A 16,183-nucleotide genomic window follows, 5' to 3' on the forward strand; every position below is an offset into this window, starting at 1 on the left:
CTTGCTGTCTCTCAGTCTTATCAACATTTCTTATTAGTATCAACTTGGCTGATGAAAAATAGCTCTTAATTGTTACAGTGATATGTATTTACTGAATTATGAGTGAAGTTGAGCATCATCTTGCCATATGTGCATTGGTAGTTGGTTCAGGTTTTTTTTCCAACAGTTCCTTTGCACAAGCTTTTCACATTAGGTTAGGTCTTTGCATTGGTACTCATGAGCAGCGAATTTTTTTCTTTAGATATTTCTATTTATCCTTTATCTCAGTGGAATTACTCATTCATTACCATTTGGAAAGTCCAATGTAAAAAAAATTTAAGTCTCTTAATTGTTATGTATCTATTATTAACTGGTAGAAGAAGAAATAAGTAAGGAGTGTTAAAAAGGGAAAGAGGGACAGTGGGAAAAGTTGTAGATAAATGTCTGTAATGAACCCATTCAGCCATAAGTACCATTTAATAAAGTTTAAAAGCATCATCTGTCCTATATCTTGGAAATATGTCCCTTAAGATTTTCTCTTGATTTTCCAAATGCAATAAAATTCATATTAAAACAATAACAACAAAAAATGTACAAACTGAATACCTTCTTCATGCCTTTGGCTTAAAACAAGCTTCACTGGAGATTGAAATATATACAGAAAAGTTATTGATATTTGCCTTCTCTACATTTCATGAGAAGATTAAAAGTATTACACATTTCTGAGAAAGGAGACAATAGAAGGAAAAATTTTTTATTTGGGGCATTAAAATGCCCTATTAGTCAATGATAACTCTTAAACTAATTTACTCTGGAAATTATTTTTATGTCCATCTTTGGATTTCTGGAAAGTGTCTAACAGATCTCCTAAGCACAGTTGAGAAGACACAGCAATGTTGGCAACTGTGGCTATGAGATGGGAGAAAAGAACCCAGTCCTTCTGAGCTGGGGGTTTGGGCTCAAGACACTGAATCTGGAGGCAGTTTTTGATTGTTTCTTATTGTCATTCCAATGGATGTGACTTGATTCTACAGGCCCTTTCTTTCCCAAATAAATGGAAAGTGCTATGACACCATGAAGTAAATTTGAAAGGACTCTTTTCCTTCACTCTAGCCATTTACATTATCAGGGAAGGGTCATGTATGATATCTCTGCTTTCAAATAGAAACTGACATATGAGAAGGAAATGGAGAATCCATTTATTATTTTGAGTCTTGAGCATGACTATTAAAAGATAACTTATTAACAAAAATACTGATGTTCATAGCTGAAACCCCATTCTTTTTATTTTTTGGCTATTCAAATAATTTGCATATTCAGAATCTTCTTCTTTAAATATCACATCCTTATATTTTTCGCTGTTTGTATCCTGTATTTATTATACCGTCACGTTAAAATTGGAGTGTACAGACAGATATTTTAGCATACAAAAGAATGTCAGGTAGTAAATGATAAAGACATGGGAAAAAGCATTAATTAACAAAAAAAGTGTAACTAACATATATTAAAAAAAACTCTTCCAATTTTGTTGAAAAATGAGCACAATATATAAGAATACTTTTTACAAAAAGAAACATTGTTGGTGAGCAAATAAATGCTTAATGTAATCCATAAACAGAAAAATAATGGTCAAAAAAGAGATTGCACTTTTCATCTATCCATTTGGCAAGGTTTAACTGGGATTACCAAATGTTAGAAAGAATGTGGAGAACAGGGTCTCTTACTCATTGCTGATAGGAGTGTAATTTGTGTTTTTACTTTGGGTAACAGTTTGTCATTATAGTGTGAAGTCGAGTAGTCACATGCCCTACAACCCACAAATTCCTCCCTTTATATCGTAAGAAAATGTTTGCTTGTGTGTATCGGGAAACAAGAACACAGAGATTTATTCAGTCATAGTTGCAAACAACCCCTGGTGTCCTCAACTGAGCTTAGGGTCAATTAATGGACATTTCTGAGAAAGTGGACAATAAAGAATGACTTTTAGCTTTGGACCATTAAAGTGCAATTTAGTAAATGACAACTCAGTTTTTAAACTAATTCTCTCTGGGAATCATTTTTACATCTTTGGGTTTCTGGTAAATATCTAACTCTTGTGTGTGTGTGTGTGTGTGTGTGTGTGTGTGTGTGTGTGTGTTTGCCTGAGTACCATATTTAGTCTTAATTGGCTTTGAACTCTAAATAGAGGAATCAGGCAGCCCGCAACTTCTTATACTTCCCTTTATCAGTCAGGATTCTGTTACTGATTCATGCAAATTTGCATTTAGCTGTAGTTCACTATATTTTCATGACTGCTTATAAGATATTCCATTCTTTCATGTTATTTTCATGGTTATATGGTTTATCATTATTTTTATATATTACAATACATTTGTTGTTTGTCTGATATTCTGATATCTACTGGGGCATCCTGTATTTTTATTTGCCAAATTTATCATGAATTGTACTGTGTCGTGATGGAAAAATTATAATTAATCTAATTCTTTAAAATATCAACTCCAGAGCCTGGGTGGCTCAGTCAGTTAAGGGTTTGCCTTTGGCTCAGGTTAGGATCCCAGGGTTCTGGGATCAAGTTCCACATCAGGCTCCCTTCTTAGTGGGGAAGCTTGCTTTTCCTCTCCCTCTGCCTCTTACTAGCCCTCCCCTGCTCCTGTTCATTCTCCCTCCCTCTCTCTCTCTCTCAAATAAATAAATAAAATCTTTTAAAAATGAAATAAAGTAATGACCCTATTAATTAGGTCTGTGAAATCCTCATGTCTAATATTCACCTGATGGAATATTGTAGCAAGAATAGACTGAAGCAGTTTGCTACTGCAGAGCTCCAGTCTACTCACCCAATCATATAAGCATTCTGTTGACATATATTAGGTCATGATGTGGGCATGATGTGGAAAACTTCTGATGTGATTATTTTTAGGACTTCCATAACTTTTCATATCTTTCTATATGCCCTCTTATTTTTTTTTTTCAGTTGAAGAGTATTTGCATTATTCTCAGGGGTATAACCTAGTGATTCAACAATTCTGTAGATTATGCTATGGTGACCACAAGTGTAGCTGTCATCTGTCATACATCGCTGTTACAATACCATTGAGTATATTCCAAATGCTGTGCCTTTCATCCCCGTGACTTATTTATTCCATAACTGGAAGCCTGAATCTCTGGCTCTCCTTCAACCAGGATCCCTCCCCCCCAACCCCGCCCCAACTGCACTCCCCTGTGGCATCATGAATTTATTCTCGGTATTTATGGATTTGTTTCTGCTTTTTGTTTGTTCATTCTTTTTTTTTCTTTTTTTAGATTGCACATATAAGTGAAATCCTATTTTGTTTGTCCTTCTCAGTCTGACTTCACTCGCTTTAGCATATCTTCTAGGTCCATCCATGTTGTCACAAATGGCAAGATCTCATTTTTCTTTATGGCTAAGTAATGTTCCATTGTGAGTGCGCATGTGTGTGTGTGCATTCATACATAAGTTGATGCCACCTCTTCTTTATCCACTTGTTTATCAGTGGACACTTGGGTTTCTTCCATGTTGTAACTCATGTAAATAATGCTACTGTAAATAAGCACATGGGTGTATGTATCTTTTCAAATTAGTGTTTCCATTTTCATTGAGTGAATGAATACTCAGTAGTAGAGTTACTGGATTATATGGTATTTCTATTTTTAATTTTTTTAAAGATTTTATTTATTATTTGACAGAGATCTCAAGTAGGCAGAGAGAGAGAGAGAGGAGGAAGCAGGCTCCCTGCTGAGCAGAGAGCCCGATGCAGGGCTCGATCCCAGGACCCCAAAATCATGACCTGAGCCAAAGGCACAGGCTTAACCCACTGAGCTACCCAGGCACCCTCTATTTTTAATTTTTTTGGCAAACATCTATACTCCCTTCCATAGTGACTCCACCACTGTACATTCCCATCAATAGCACCTGTAGGTTTCTTTTACCCCACATCCTCACCAACACATATTATGTGTTGCCTTTTTGATACTGCCATTCTGATAGGTGTAACATGTTATTTCATTGCAGTTTTGATTTACATTTCCATGATGATGAGTGATGTTGAGCATCTGCTCATGGGTCTGCAGGTCATCTGTATATCTCTGTTGTCCTATTCTTTAGTCCAGCTGCACCAGAATGTAACCATTTAAAATATGATGATTCAAAATATGATGATTAGAAAGCCCGACAATTTGAAGAGTTAGTAGGACAGCATTGTCTGAACTTCCAAGAAATAATTTATATAAATATACATCTTATAATATTCCTTTCCTTCTCTCTCCAGCCAGTGCTTTTCTAATTTATTGACTTTTTGGGAGGAAGAATATTGACACGCTTCTCCTCAAAATCACCTTGTCTGCCCTTTTTAAAAAGTTATTAATAAAATTCATAGACAATTAATTTTCACCATCTTATTAAAAATAAAAAAATGTTTGTTACGTGTTTTAGTATATCATCTATGACCCAAATCAATAAATATTAATTTGACTGTTCACATTAATAGAGTAATAAATATATGTGATATATATAATATAAATAATATATATTATATATTTGCAATAGATATAAATAGCAATAAATATATATACTCTACAGGGGTTAGTAGGTACCAGTTCATTAGTCTTAAAAACTACCTACTTGGACCATGGCAGTTTCTGGAGTTAGTTTACAAAATATTCTAGTATCAATAAGATACATGGTTCTTAGAAAAAAAGAAAGAGACAATCTATTATATTTATGCAACATGGATACCTTGGGTATCACAATGAAATATAATTCAAACACTATACTAACTAATTGGGTAGCTAAGAGAAGAGAATGTTAACAGGAAATACACAATAAAATATTTGATTTTAAAGTTCCCTGCACATAAACACAGTTATGGCTGTAAAGACAAATCACGGCTTTGTTTAGAGCTACAGGATAAAAAATAACCTATTTGCCTCTTCCTCATTCATTTCATTTGAAGGCAGGCAGAGGAGGAGAACCAGTTCTTAGCATCATACCATGGACTACATGCTGGTTTGCCTTCTTTGCTGGCCTTCCTTGAGCTTCTTTGCCTCAGTATCACTCAGTTAGCTGCATGGTGACTCTCCTCCATTTAACTGCCTTCTAATATCCTTCATCATGTGTATTTAATGGTCTTTTATGGACTGCAGTGTTAAAGAAACTTATTCGTAATATATACTTCACATATTTGAAACATTCATATTTTATTTTTCTAGAATAAGAGATGATTTTTCTAAACATTTTCATCATGTGTCAATACACTAAAAATGAGATTGCGTAAGGAGGGAGGTTATGGCCCAAATTAATTAAACATAAGGTATGTGTGTTGTGCGTGTGCTCCCTCGCGGGTGTGTGTGTGTGTGTGTGTGTGTGTGTGTGTGTTGTGTCTTTAGGGAGTTTGGTAGGGTGGAGGCACAGAAAGGAAGGAAAGGTCATAGCCCCACAGAGACCTACCTTCTTGTTTTCATTATTCTTTATCTGTTAAAGATATACCCTCCTATGCTTTAAGGCTTAGAGCATTATCCAGCTCAAGTTCCTGAGCCAATTGTTTTTTTGTTTTTTTGTTTCTGCTTTATTTATTTTTTTTCTAAGTAGAGATGCCTATAAATATTTTTATCACCAACTTGTTACAAGAACTAGAATAATACTCACCCAAATTGGACAGTTCTCATGCTTCTGTCCTATCTCACTCTTAAGGCAGCCCAGTCCTTCTTACCAGTTTGTGCTAATTTTAACCCCATCTCTGATTCTTCTCCTCTCATTCCATTCTCTCTCCACCTCAAGTCATCCAAATGCATGTTTTATATTTTCTGGCACTTCTGACATTTAAGTTTGTATTTAATGATTTCTTGCCACGAACTTCAGTATCTGACATCTTGGAACACTATCATTATCTTATTTCTACCTCTAGTTATAATGTTTCTGACAAGAGTGAATCATTGCAGTGGAGCCCTTAATAGGGGCATTACTGTAGCAATAAAAGATGTAAATCGCAGTTGCAAACACCCTAGAAGAGCAATCATGAAACAGTGATCAATGATTAGATGAACTGCACATATAATTACATACATATAAGGTCAGATGAATCACTTGAGCTGAAAAGGACAGGAAAGGTTTAAGAGGGAGAATTAGAATATTTTAGAGAAATACAATTTGAATAGGGAGCTGATAAACTCTTGAAAGGATTACAGCAAGTGGAGAAGGTTGAACAAAAGTACAAAAAAAAAAAAAAAAGAAAACATGCACATTTTAAAGAGTAAAAGTATTAGTAAAACAATTCTTGTGATACCTGCATTGTTACTGATCCATTCCTAGTAGAGCATGCTGTTTTGGGGATTTTATCCCTTTTTTTGAAGGGGATGGGTTTGCACTGAATATAAACTTTTATCTAATGCTCTGTGTAACTGATGAATAAGGAGGCTCCTGCATATATCTCTTTAACTTGAGGTTTTTACTCAAAATATCAAACTTTCCCTGTTGGATCTATAAAAGGACTATAACCATAACATGTCTAAAAATGGCATGTTTCAAAATTTCCTCAAAATATGCTTTTTTTTTCTTCTCTTTCCCAACTTAAGTTGTACTAGCAACATTAAGCCAGTGGTAAAAACTTGAAATAAAAATTGTTTTGTATATTTCCTGTTTCTCAGTGTTTAGACCTAATTATTAAATTCTTTTGTTTTTAATCAACCATCTCCCTTGAATGTGTCCCTTCCTCTCTATGCCCTCGTTTCATCCTTAACTTCTTGGAATTGCTTGCCCAAATTGCCTTAAGAGCTTCTTATCAGAGTTAATGACGTCACGATGTCATCAGATCCAGATCATTTTTTGCCCACTGCCAGAGTAATCGCTCTAAATTCAAATCTGATTTTGTTGCTGTTTTGGGCTCTAAACTTGACCATTCATGAAAACAGTGATCAGCTCTGCTGTGTTCATGTTAGTAATAGTACATGCATTATTAATATTGGCAGTAATCCATAGGGCTAGTCCTGCATCTTTCCAGTAATCTCTTTAAGCTTCTTGTGCATTTTGTTTAGCTTATTCTAATAACATAGTCTATATTTTCATTTATCTGGAAAACAGTGGATCATGAATTTTTCACTTACAGTACCACAAAATATATGAAAAGAATACCATTCTGTTCTTCATTTCTTTAAAGAATGTATTTAGTTATTTTATTTGAGAGAGAGAAAGCATGAGAGAGTGAGTGGAGGGAGGAGTAGAGGAAGAGAGAGACTATCAAGCAGACTCCACTCTGAACATGAAGCCCTATGCCGCGCTTGATCTTGCGACCCTGAAAACATGACCTGAGCTGAAACCGAGAGTCAGGTGCTTAACAGACTGAGCTACCCGGGTGTCCCACCATTCTGTGCTCTAAATCTCATTGCATTGTCTTCTTTCCCTTCCTTTATCTTTATGGAAATTATTATTTTTCCCAAAATTCACAAACTGGTAGACCCCAGGCAGAAATTGGTGCCTGTAAATATATTTAAAAGTATTGGGCTATAGTTAAAAATCAGAAGATTATAAATTAAAATCTTGATTTCTGGCTGATCTTGAAAAAAAATGTAGAATACTAGAATACTGTATCACTTTCCTATAATATGATGCTTATCTGTAGCTGAGGGACTACTTCCCTTTTAGACAGTCTAACTATTCCATTTACCCTCTTTATACCCACATAGCTTAATTCTGCCACTCCATATCCAGTCCCTTTTGGCTATTGGGTTTGAGATTCCTACCCTACCATGGACCATAGAGAAACAGTGCTTATCTTATCTTCTCCAATATGGGATGGAAACAATTCTAGTGAACTTGGTTTCTCCACCTTACAGCACTCTCAGTGTCTGCTGCGGTACTGGTCATATTGTGAATGTTCAATAAATGCATTTTGGTAGAACTGAATGACACATACAAATGAGATACAACAAAAGCTTTCCAAACTGCCCAGAAGAATGCATTTTTTTTTTCTCAACTTGATCAACTGTCTTGTCTTCCTCATTTAATTGGTTTCACTAACCATGTGCATGATTATTTTTCTGTTCATCCTACCTCCCTTGGCTTTAGTTGAATGTTCCTGGATGGCAGAATTCATGCATTTTAATGTCCTTTGTGCCATATCCGGTGTCAAAGGATGCTCTCCTAGGCATTATTGCTAAATAATACTAATAAACACACATAGAAACTATTTCTGCATCCTTCTATTTCAATAGTAATTAAGCGACTGAATATGCGGGTAACATAATAGTGTTATTGGCAACACTAATTCAACGTGCTATCAAGTTGAGTCTCAACCAGAACTATGCTAATGTCTGTAATTAGGGTCAATGTAAAGCAAGGGGTCTCCTGTGGCTGCAAGAAAGGATGACTCTCTGGGATGCAACAGATGATACCATTAAAGGCTGTGCTAAGGGGGATCTGCCTGAGACTTCTGGTGTCCCTTGACTAAGGTGCATGTACCGCCAGTGAGTCCCTTTGCAGCATCAGTGATCTGCACATAGCTCTCTCAATTCTGAGAAGGTTCGTCAGCTTGGGCCCCTGATAAGGTATTTGGAAAGTTTCCCAGTTTGTGTTCCGCATAAGCTGAAGGCAGTATAGTGATAATTAATAAAGTGTCAGACTAGATAATTGTAGGAACTGTAAAAGATACTAAAATGTTGTGACCGGAGGCGCAGACACACCTGTGAACGTGTGAAGTTAATTGGTGTGAAGAATGTCACGTGACAGTGCATGAGGACTAGGAAGGTGAGATGTTCTTTAAATAATTCAGATGGGGAAGCGCTCTTTCAAAACATAAAGAAAGGGGCTCTGCTGGTGGGATAATGCAGGGTTTATTAAAGGAGTTCCCGCTGTATTCTTTTGTTTTGCGTGCTCACCTGCTTGACCAGTTTTTAAATTACAGTCAACCTCCCCTTACTGTGTTACAATACACCTCTTGGTAGCGTAATGTTGAGAGACATGAGACCTTATTTCTTCATCTTCACTCTAAATTTTGTGCATGACTAGGGGGCCTCCAGGTGACTCAGTTAAGCGTCTCCCTTTTGATATTGGGCTCAGGTCATCTTCTCGGTGTCCTGAGATTGAACCCCGCATCTAGCTCCATGCTCAGCAGGGAGTCTGCTTGAAGAGTCTCTCTCTCGTTCTCCCCCTGCCTCTCGCTGCCCCCATCCCTGCTTGCTCTCTCTCTCTCTAAAATAAAAATAAATGATTGGGAGAGGGGGAGAGGGCTATGGACATTGGGGAGGGTAAGTGCTATCGTGAGTGCTGTGAAGTGTGTAAACCTGGCGATTCACAGACCTGTACCCCTGGGGATAAAAATACATTATATGTTTATTAAAAAAAAAAAAATTTGGAAGGGGAGGCGAACCATAAGAGACTATGGACTCTGAAAAACAACCTGAGGGTTTTGAAGGGTCAGGGGTGGGAGGTTGGGGGAACAGGTGGTGGGTAATGGGGAGGGCACGTTTTGCATGGAGCACTGGGTGTTGTGCAAAAAGAATGAATACTGTTACGCTGAAAAAATAAATAAAATGGAAAAAAAATAAATGAATATTTTAAAAAAAATTTTGCAGACCCATTTCCATCAGGTGTCTGTACACAGTAAGTTAATGACAGGAAAAGGAAGATAAGGATGAGGGTACCTATGTCAATACTAATCATGAGAGGTTGAGAACTACAAAATTATAAGCAATTTACAGATCTTATGATAGACAAATGGTAGCTCTGGTGTTGTCCTTGTTGTTATTTCTATTTTTATTGAAATAGATTAGAAATGAAAACTAATACCTTTGAGATGCATTCCTGACAGTGGTTATTCTGACCTTCTCCTAAAGTGTCTTGTACAAAGGCTGTATAAGGTAGATGTATGTAGGCAAAACCTCCAAATCTTAGCATTGCCATAGAATAGGATTTCTTCCAGACCACGCCATTCTCTTGCCTTTCTGGTTTACAGATTAACTGTGTTATTCCAACACAATTTCATGACACCACAGGTATCCTACAAGTTGATTCAATTCTAACTAACCAGAATTAGTATAGACCCTCCAGGTTAAGGACTTGGTGACTAACCCCGTTCAGATGCTATCTGCATGTCCCAAGTCTCGAGGCTACCTGCATTTCAGTATAGCTTGGCTATAAATTTGGTGGTTCCCACAATCTTCCTTCAGGTTCGATAATTTGTGAGAAAGATACAGAAAGTGCTATACTTATGAATCCTGGTTTATTTTAGAGGCTACAGATGAAGAGCCAGATGAACTGGTAAATAGGGCAAGTCCAAAAGGGTCCCAGCATAGTTTCTGTCTCTGTGGAGTTGGGAAGTACCATCCGCCTGGTATGTTGATATGTTTACTGTTAAGGAAGTACCTCCAAATTTCATCATTAACAGAATTTTTTTTAAGAATTTATTTATTTGACCGAGAGAAGCACAGTGAGAGAGAAAACAAGCAGAGGGAGTGGGAGAGAGGGAGGCAGGCTTCCCTCTGAGCAGGGAGCCTGACGCCGGGCCCAGTCCCAGGACCCCAGGATCATGCCCTGAGCCAAAGGCAGATGCTTAATGACTGAGTCACCCAGGCGCCCCCATCATTCACAGATTTTTATGGAGGTCTCACTACTTAGGCATGATTGGCCACATCATTGGCCATGTGATTGAACTCCATCTCCCATCCCTCCATCCAGTTGGCACAGAAAGTTCTAATTCTTTAATCAGATGGTTGGTTCCTTTGGTGGGCAGCCCCCTTTCCAGAAGCTGTCTAACCACCCTCCCCCCACTCCTTGAGTCATTTCACTGGCATAAACCAAGTATGGTTAGAGGGAGCTAATAATTAATTAATTAATTAATAATGAATAACATTTCTATCACTCAAAATTCCAAACATTTTTTAGGAGTTTTATTCAAGGAATCAGAGAAGAAGACTAAATATATTTTTTATTATACCACACAAGCTTCTTTCTCAAATATTAATTAGTCTGAGTTTCTTGTTTTTTTCCATTGTGTTTTGGGGGTTTCTAAGTATAAAAACCCTTACTTCACCCTTTTTCATTTTTTGCAGACAACAGACTTGTAGAAATTGGCCTGCCATAAGGTGTATGAAATTATTTACATATGTATTTCTCTGCCAAACCCATACAAACTAGTTTGCCTATAATGCATATACAATCCATTTTGTCTTTGTATTTTATAGACTTTTGATGCATTAAGTCAACTTGTTTGACTTCTCTTTAGATCTGAAATTAAATGTAATCTTTATTTCAGATGAAATTATTTCTCCACTCTCAATGCATTTCTCCTTCAATTTATTTTCAATTCTTTCTGATATCTGGTCTATTCAATGATAGAATTATAGGATCAAAATCAAGCAGGTACAGTGTAGTTATAAGCAAGTATAATCAGTTATATGTGTTTTAATTAAGTTTACTGTGGGAGTATCCTCTAAAGAGATTCTGTCTTTAATATAAGTATCTTCTTTTAAATACAAGTATGCAACCTATAAGAAAACAAAAGTACAGGGGCACCTGGGTGGCGCAGTGGGTTAAAGCCTCTGCCTTCGGCTCAGGTCATGATCCCGGGGTCCTGGGATCAAGCCCCGCATGGGGCTCTCTGCTTAGCAGGGAGCATGCTTCCCCCTCTCTCTCTGCTTATCTCTCTGCCTACTTGTGATCTCTCTCTGTCAAAATAAAATCTTTAAAAAAAAAAAAAAAAGAAAAGTACAAAGAAAAAAATCATGACATCACAACATGTTACTGTTTCTTTTTTTAATTTAATTCAACATGCAAATATAAAAGTATTTTGCTTATGAAGTTGTGATTTTTTGCCTTATTGATTATAATGAAGCTATTAGCATAGTCTTTAAATGACAACATGTAAAAAAGATACATTAGCAAATTTTCTTCTTAATGAAATGTCTAACATAGCCTCTAAGTTTTTATATCCATTTGAATAATCATACATAAATATATGGATGTATATGCATATTTATAGTAGGAATGAAAATGCCTGCACCACTCACTGTGTTGTGATGTGAACTAAGATCTTTTTAATTATCTACCTATCCAAATTCATATTAATGTCTCTGATATTAAGCTTTTCACTGCTTTCACAACTTTTTTTTTTTTTTTTTAATTTCTAGGTAACCTTCAAAGCATCAAAACATTCAGTTTCACCAGATTTGAAATACGTTCTTCTGGCATATGATGTCAAACAGGTAAAGTAGTGATCTTCTTTGAAAAACTTTTCTTTGTGATGCATTCAGGTAACAAGTCACAGTTTTACTTGGTCTTCTACTCACCTAGAAAAGAGTTGGCATATCCAGGAGCTGCAGGGGGATACTGAAAACCAGTATTGCATGAGAGGTTTGGAGAAAGTGTCCTGTCTTCCACACCAGGCTAGCAAATGCCTGGCACACTCTGCTAGGTGTGTGTGCCAGTCCTAGTCTGTTTCCTTCCGAGGTGGGTGTGGCAGGTGGTTAGCAAATCTGACAAATGGAGGCTTTTGCCATTTTCAGGACAGCCTCATTATAACATAAGTGTGGGAGTTTCCTGATGGTTCTGCCCTGATCTGCAGTGTATATAATGGGAAAGAACTGGTGAAAACATTGATTCATGTTATGGACAGTGGATTCTTTGGTGGTATTTGAACATCAGCTTTGTGATTATAGAAAATTCTGAAAGTGGGTCAAACCAAGGAATCAGTTCTGAACAAACAAAATGTTCTAATTGCAATTAGCATTTCATTACTCTGTGTCAGCTCTACAGCACACAATTAGAGCAATATGTATGGTTGTTGAGTGTTTTGTATTTAGATATAATTTGCACTGTTAAGAAGCAAAGTAAATGTTGAAAGGCAATTCAGCAGATGAGTTTCTGTAGAAAATAAATGATTGGAAATCATTAAAGAAATTTTTATGTGCTCCAAGACAATAAAAATTTATAGACTTAAGGCAGGAGGCCTCATAGAATGCATTGAAAGGCTTTGGGCACGTGAAATTTCACAGTTCAGAGGACCTTCTATGTCATGACTTTAGTCTTTGGTCTTTTAGGGGACACATGTGCTATACTTTAGATATATTTATATATTTTTATTTAAAATAATTTACCCTGCAAAAAACAGGGAGATCGTAATGGAGACACCTTTCCCTATTATAAATCTCAGCATTTTTACTTTAATTTTGCCCTGTAATGTCTTTATTCATTGAGATTCTGAAAAGTGCATGTAATAGCAAGAGAAAACACTTGTTTTATAAGCAAAATTTCCCAATTTTTAAATAGTATTTATCTAAAGATTTTTAACTTACTGTAAATTTGTATTAAACTGATAATGAACTTAAGAAAAATCCTATTTCAGTAGACACAATAATCAAGACTATGTGGTATGAACAAAGGGATAGACATAGAGATCAATGCAACAGAGTAGAGAACTAAGAAATAGACCCATACAAATACGCCTAAGTGATTTTTGGCAAAAGTGTAGAAGTAATTCAGTGGAAGAAAAAATACATTTGTATAAGTCTTGCACTATATAAAATCTCAGAATGGTTTATGGGTTTAAATGCAAAATGTAAATTTATAAAACTTTCAGAAAAATCAAAACAGAGCAAGAAAATCAGTGTTACGTAGGAGTAGGAAAAGAGTTCTCAAACTATACATCAAAATAACAGTACAGACAGGGAATAACTATTGGCCTGTAAAAGCCCTTGCTCTGAGGATGAAAATCTAGCCTACGTCTGGAAGAAGATATTCGCTGTTCCCATATTCAATGAAGGACTGATATCCAGAATATACAGAAAAACTCTCAAAATTCAAGTTACAAAAATCAGGACAGCTGTTCAATCAGAACATGGGCAAAACCATGAGACATTTCATTGAAGAGGACATACAGATCACAAATGAAGCACATGAAGATGTGTTCACATCATTAGCCATTAAGTAAATACAAATGGAAACAACAGTGGAATATACTACATACCTATCAGAACGGTCGAAGCGGGGAGAAATGTGTCTAAACCAAACCAGAGCAAGCACCAGGCAGCTGGGTCATTCATATGTCCATGTTGGGCATGTGTAATGGTTCTGCTCCTCTGGGACATGATGTATAAAATTTGGGAGACTGGATATCTCAACAAAATGCATCATGTTTATCAAAAAGTATAGTGAACACCAGAACCCACATATCTATGGACCAATCTTAATATTCTATCTCTTATTTTTGCTTCACTTCAGGAAAAATACATATATTCTATGACACATCAAGCTCTAGAAGTGAGAGGAAGCTATTATTTTAATAAGTAAAAAATAATCAAACTAAATTTCACAATCTTAGACTACTTCGTTCATTTTTTTTGTTTTGTTTTTCTTTATTTATTCATCATGTATTAGTAGCAAACTACCAAGCTAGACATAATGCATGGGGTGTGTGTGGGGGTGTTGTGGGTGTGTGCACACGCTTGTATATCTACTTCAAGAAGCATACAGTCAGAGGCAAGCTGATCCAAACATATATCCTCTACACACAGCATTGTGTGCGGTGTTACAGGAGTGGTAATATTAAAGAATAGAGAATATTTCCATTCAAGATAATCATGCCGGGAAAGGAAGCATAAGGTGAGATCTTCCAGGTGGGCCCATAACACAGGGCTTCATGGAAGGGGTAGTAAGTCCTTGAGGGATCACACTTAGTTCAGACTGTCTAACTCACTGGTAAATAAACAAACAAACAAACAAACCTATATACCTAATGGAGACCCCCAAAATTATAGAAGTTGAATTCCATTTTATTCTTCATAGTTTGTACTGAGAGCCCTTTGGGATCTGATGGCTTTAAAGTAGTCAAATGCCATTTTTACTCTGGGTGTGTCAGATTGTGTGTGTGTGTGTGTGTGCATAACGCCCATTAACAAAGATGGAAAAAAAACTCATACAAAATCCAACCACCTAAATACATCCACTAAAATTATTTTGGTGTGATTTATTCTTTTTATGCCTTTGATATGTAAAAGTAGGTAAACAGAAATTATCATACATTAAGCATTATTTTAGGCAGGCATTATTATCCTGATTTCTGAGAGAAGTTAATCTCAGAAAAGCTGAAAAATGCAGGATTTGATGATTAAGAAATTTATCTAAGATCTTTCGGTTAGGAAGTGATAGCCACACACTTACAAATTGGCTTATATATTATTTTGTCATTATTTTCATTATAAGGCAAATGAGCTGAACCAGAAAAACAGAATCAAAGGCTAGATTCCAATGACTTACAGATTCTCCCTATTGTTGGTTGTCTTAGTTGTCTTCATGTTTTAAAATATTTTGCAAATATTTTTAGTGTATTCCCTTTTTCCCGAATTTAATATTTCTATAGGACGCATTGACATAAATTTCTGCATGGAACTATATAACGTTGTTTAACTGAACTGAAATTCACAATAATTAGCACAAAATAAGCTTTTCCTTAAAGTGTCTAATTCAGTGACATTTAGTGCATTGACAATGCTGTACAGCTACCACCTCTGTTTAGTTGTGAAACATTTTTATCAACAAAACAGATAACTTGATACCCATTAATTAGTCAGTCCCCAATCTCCTAGCCTACCATACCTTTCAGTAACCACTGATCTGATCTCTATCTCTATGGGTTTATGCATTTGGATATGTAAATGGAATCCTAGGACATGTGACATTTGACTGGTGTTTTTCTGCTTACGGTAGTGTTTCGAGGTTTATCCACATTGTAGTATGTGTTGGCACGTCCTTCATTTTTTATGGTTAAATAATATTCCTCTGTATGAACGTATCACAGTTTGTTCACTTATCTTTTGAGGAGTATTCGCTTTATCCCCAACTTCTGGCTGTTCTGAATAGTGAGGCTGTGAACATTTGTACACAAGAATTTCCCGAGCACCTGTTTTCAATTTTTTTTTTCCACAAACAAAATTTTATTGGTGACAGGAATTATCTCATATGTATCACCAGAATATTATAAACTGTTTTTTTATTTGTTTATTTTCAGCATAACAGTGTTCATTGTTTTTGCAACACACCCAGTGCTCCATGCAACACGTGCCCTCCCTATTACCCCCCACCTGGTTCCCCCAACCTCCCACTCCCCGCCCCTTCAAAACCCTCTGGTTGTTTTTCAGAGTCCATAGTCTCTCATGGTTCATCTCCCCTTCCAGTTTCCCTCAACTCCCTGTTTTCAATTTT

General features: G+C 36.3%; 1 protein-coding gene across 2 annotated transcripts in view; it reads left to right on the plus strand.

Annotated features, from left to right (window-relative positions):
* DPP10 (dipeptidyl peptidase like 10) overlaps window positions 1-16,183 on the plus strand; it is a 1,411,353-nt gene that overhangs the window by 1,072,185 nt on the left and 322,985 nt on the right. For both annotated transcript variants that reach the window (XM_046019846.1, XM_046019845.1), the window contains exon 5: window positions 12,115-12,189. In XM_046019846.1, coding sequence (XP_045875802.1) covers window positions 12,115-12,189 — 75 coding nt within the window. The remainder of the gene's footprint in view (window positions 1-12,114; window positions 12,190-16,183) is intronic.

The sequence above is a fragment of the Meles meles genome, chromosome 9 (assembly GCF_922984935.1).
Source record: "Meles meles chromosome 9, mMelMel3.1 paternal haplotype, whole genome shotgun sequence".
NCBI lineage: Eukaryota > Metazoa > Chordata > Mammalia > Carnivora > Mustelidae > Meles > Meles meles.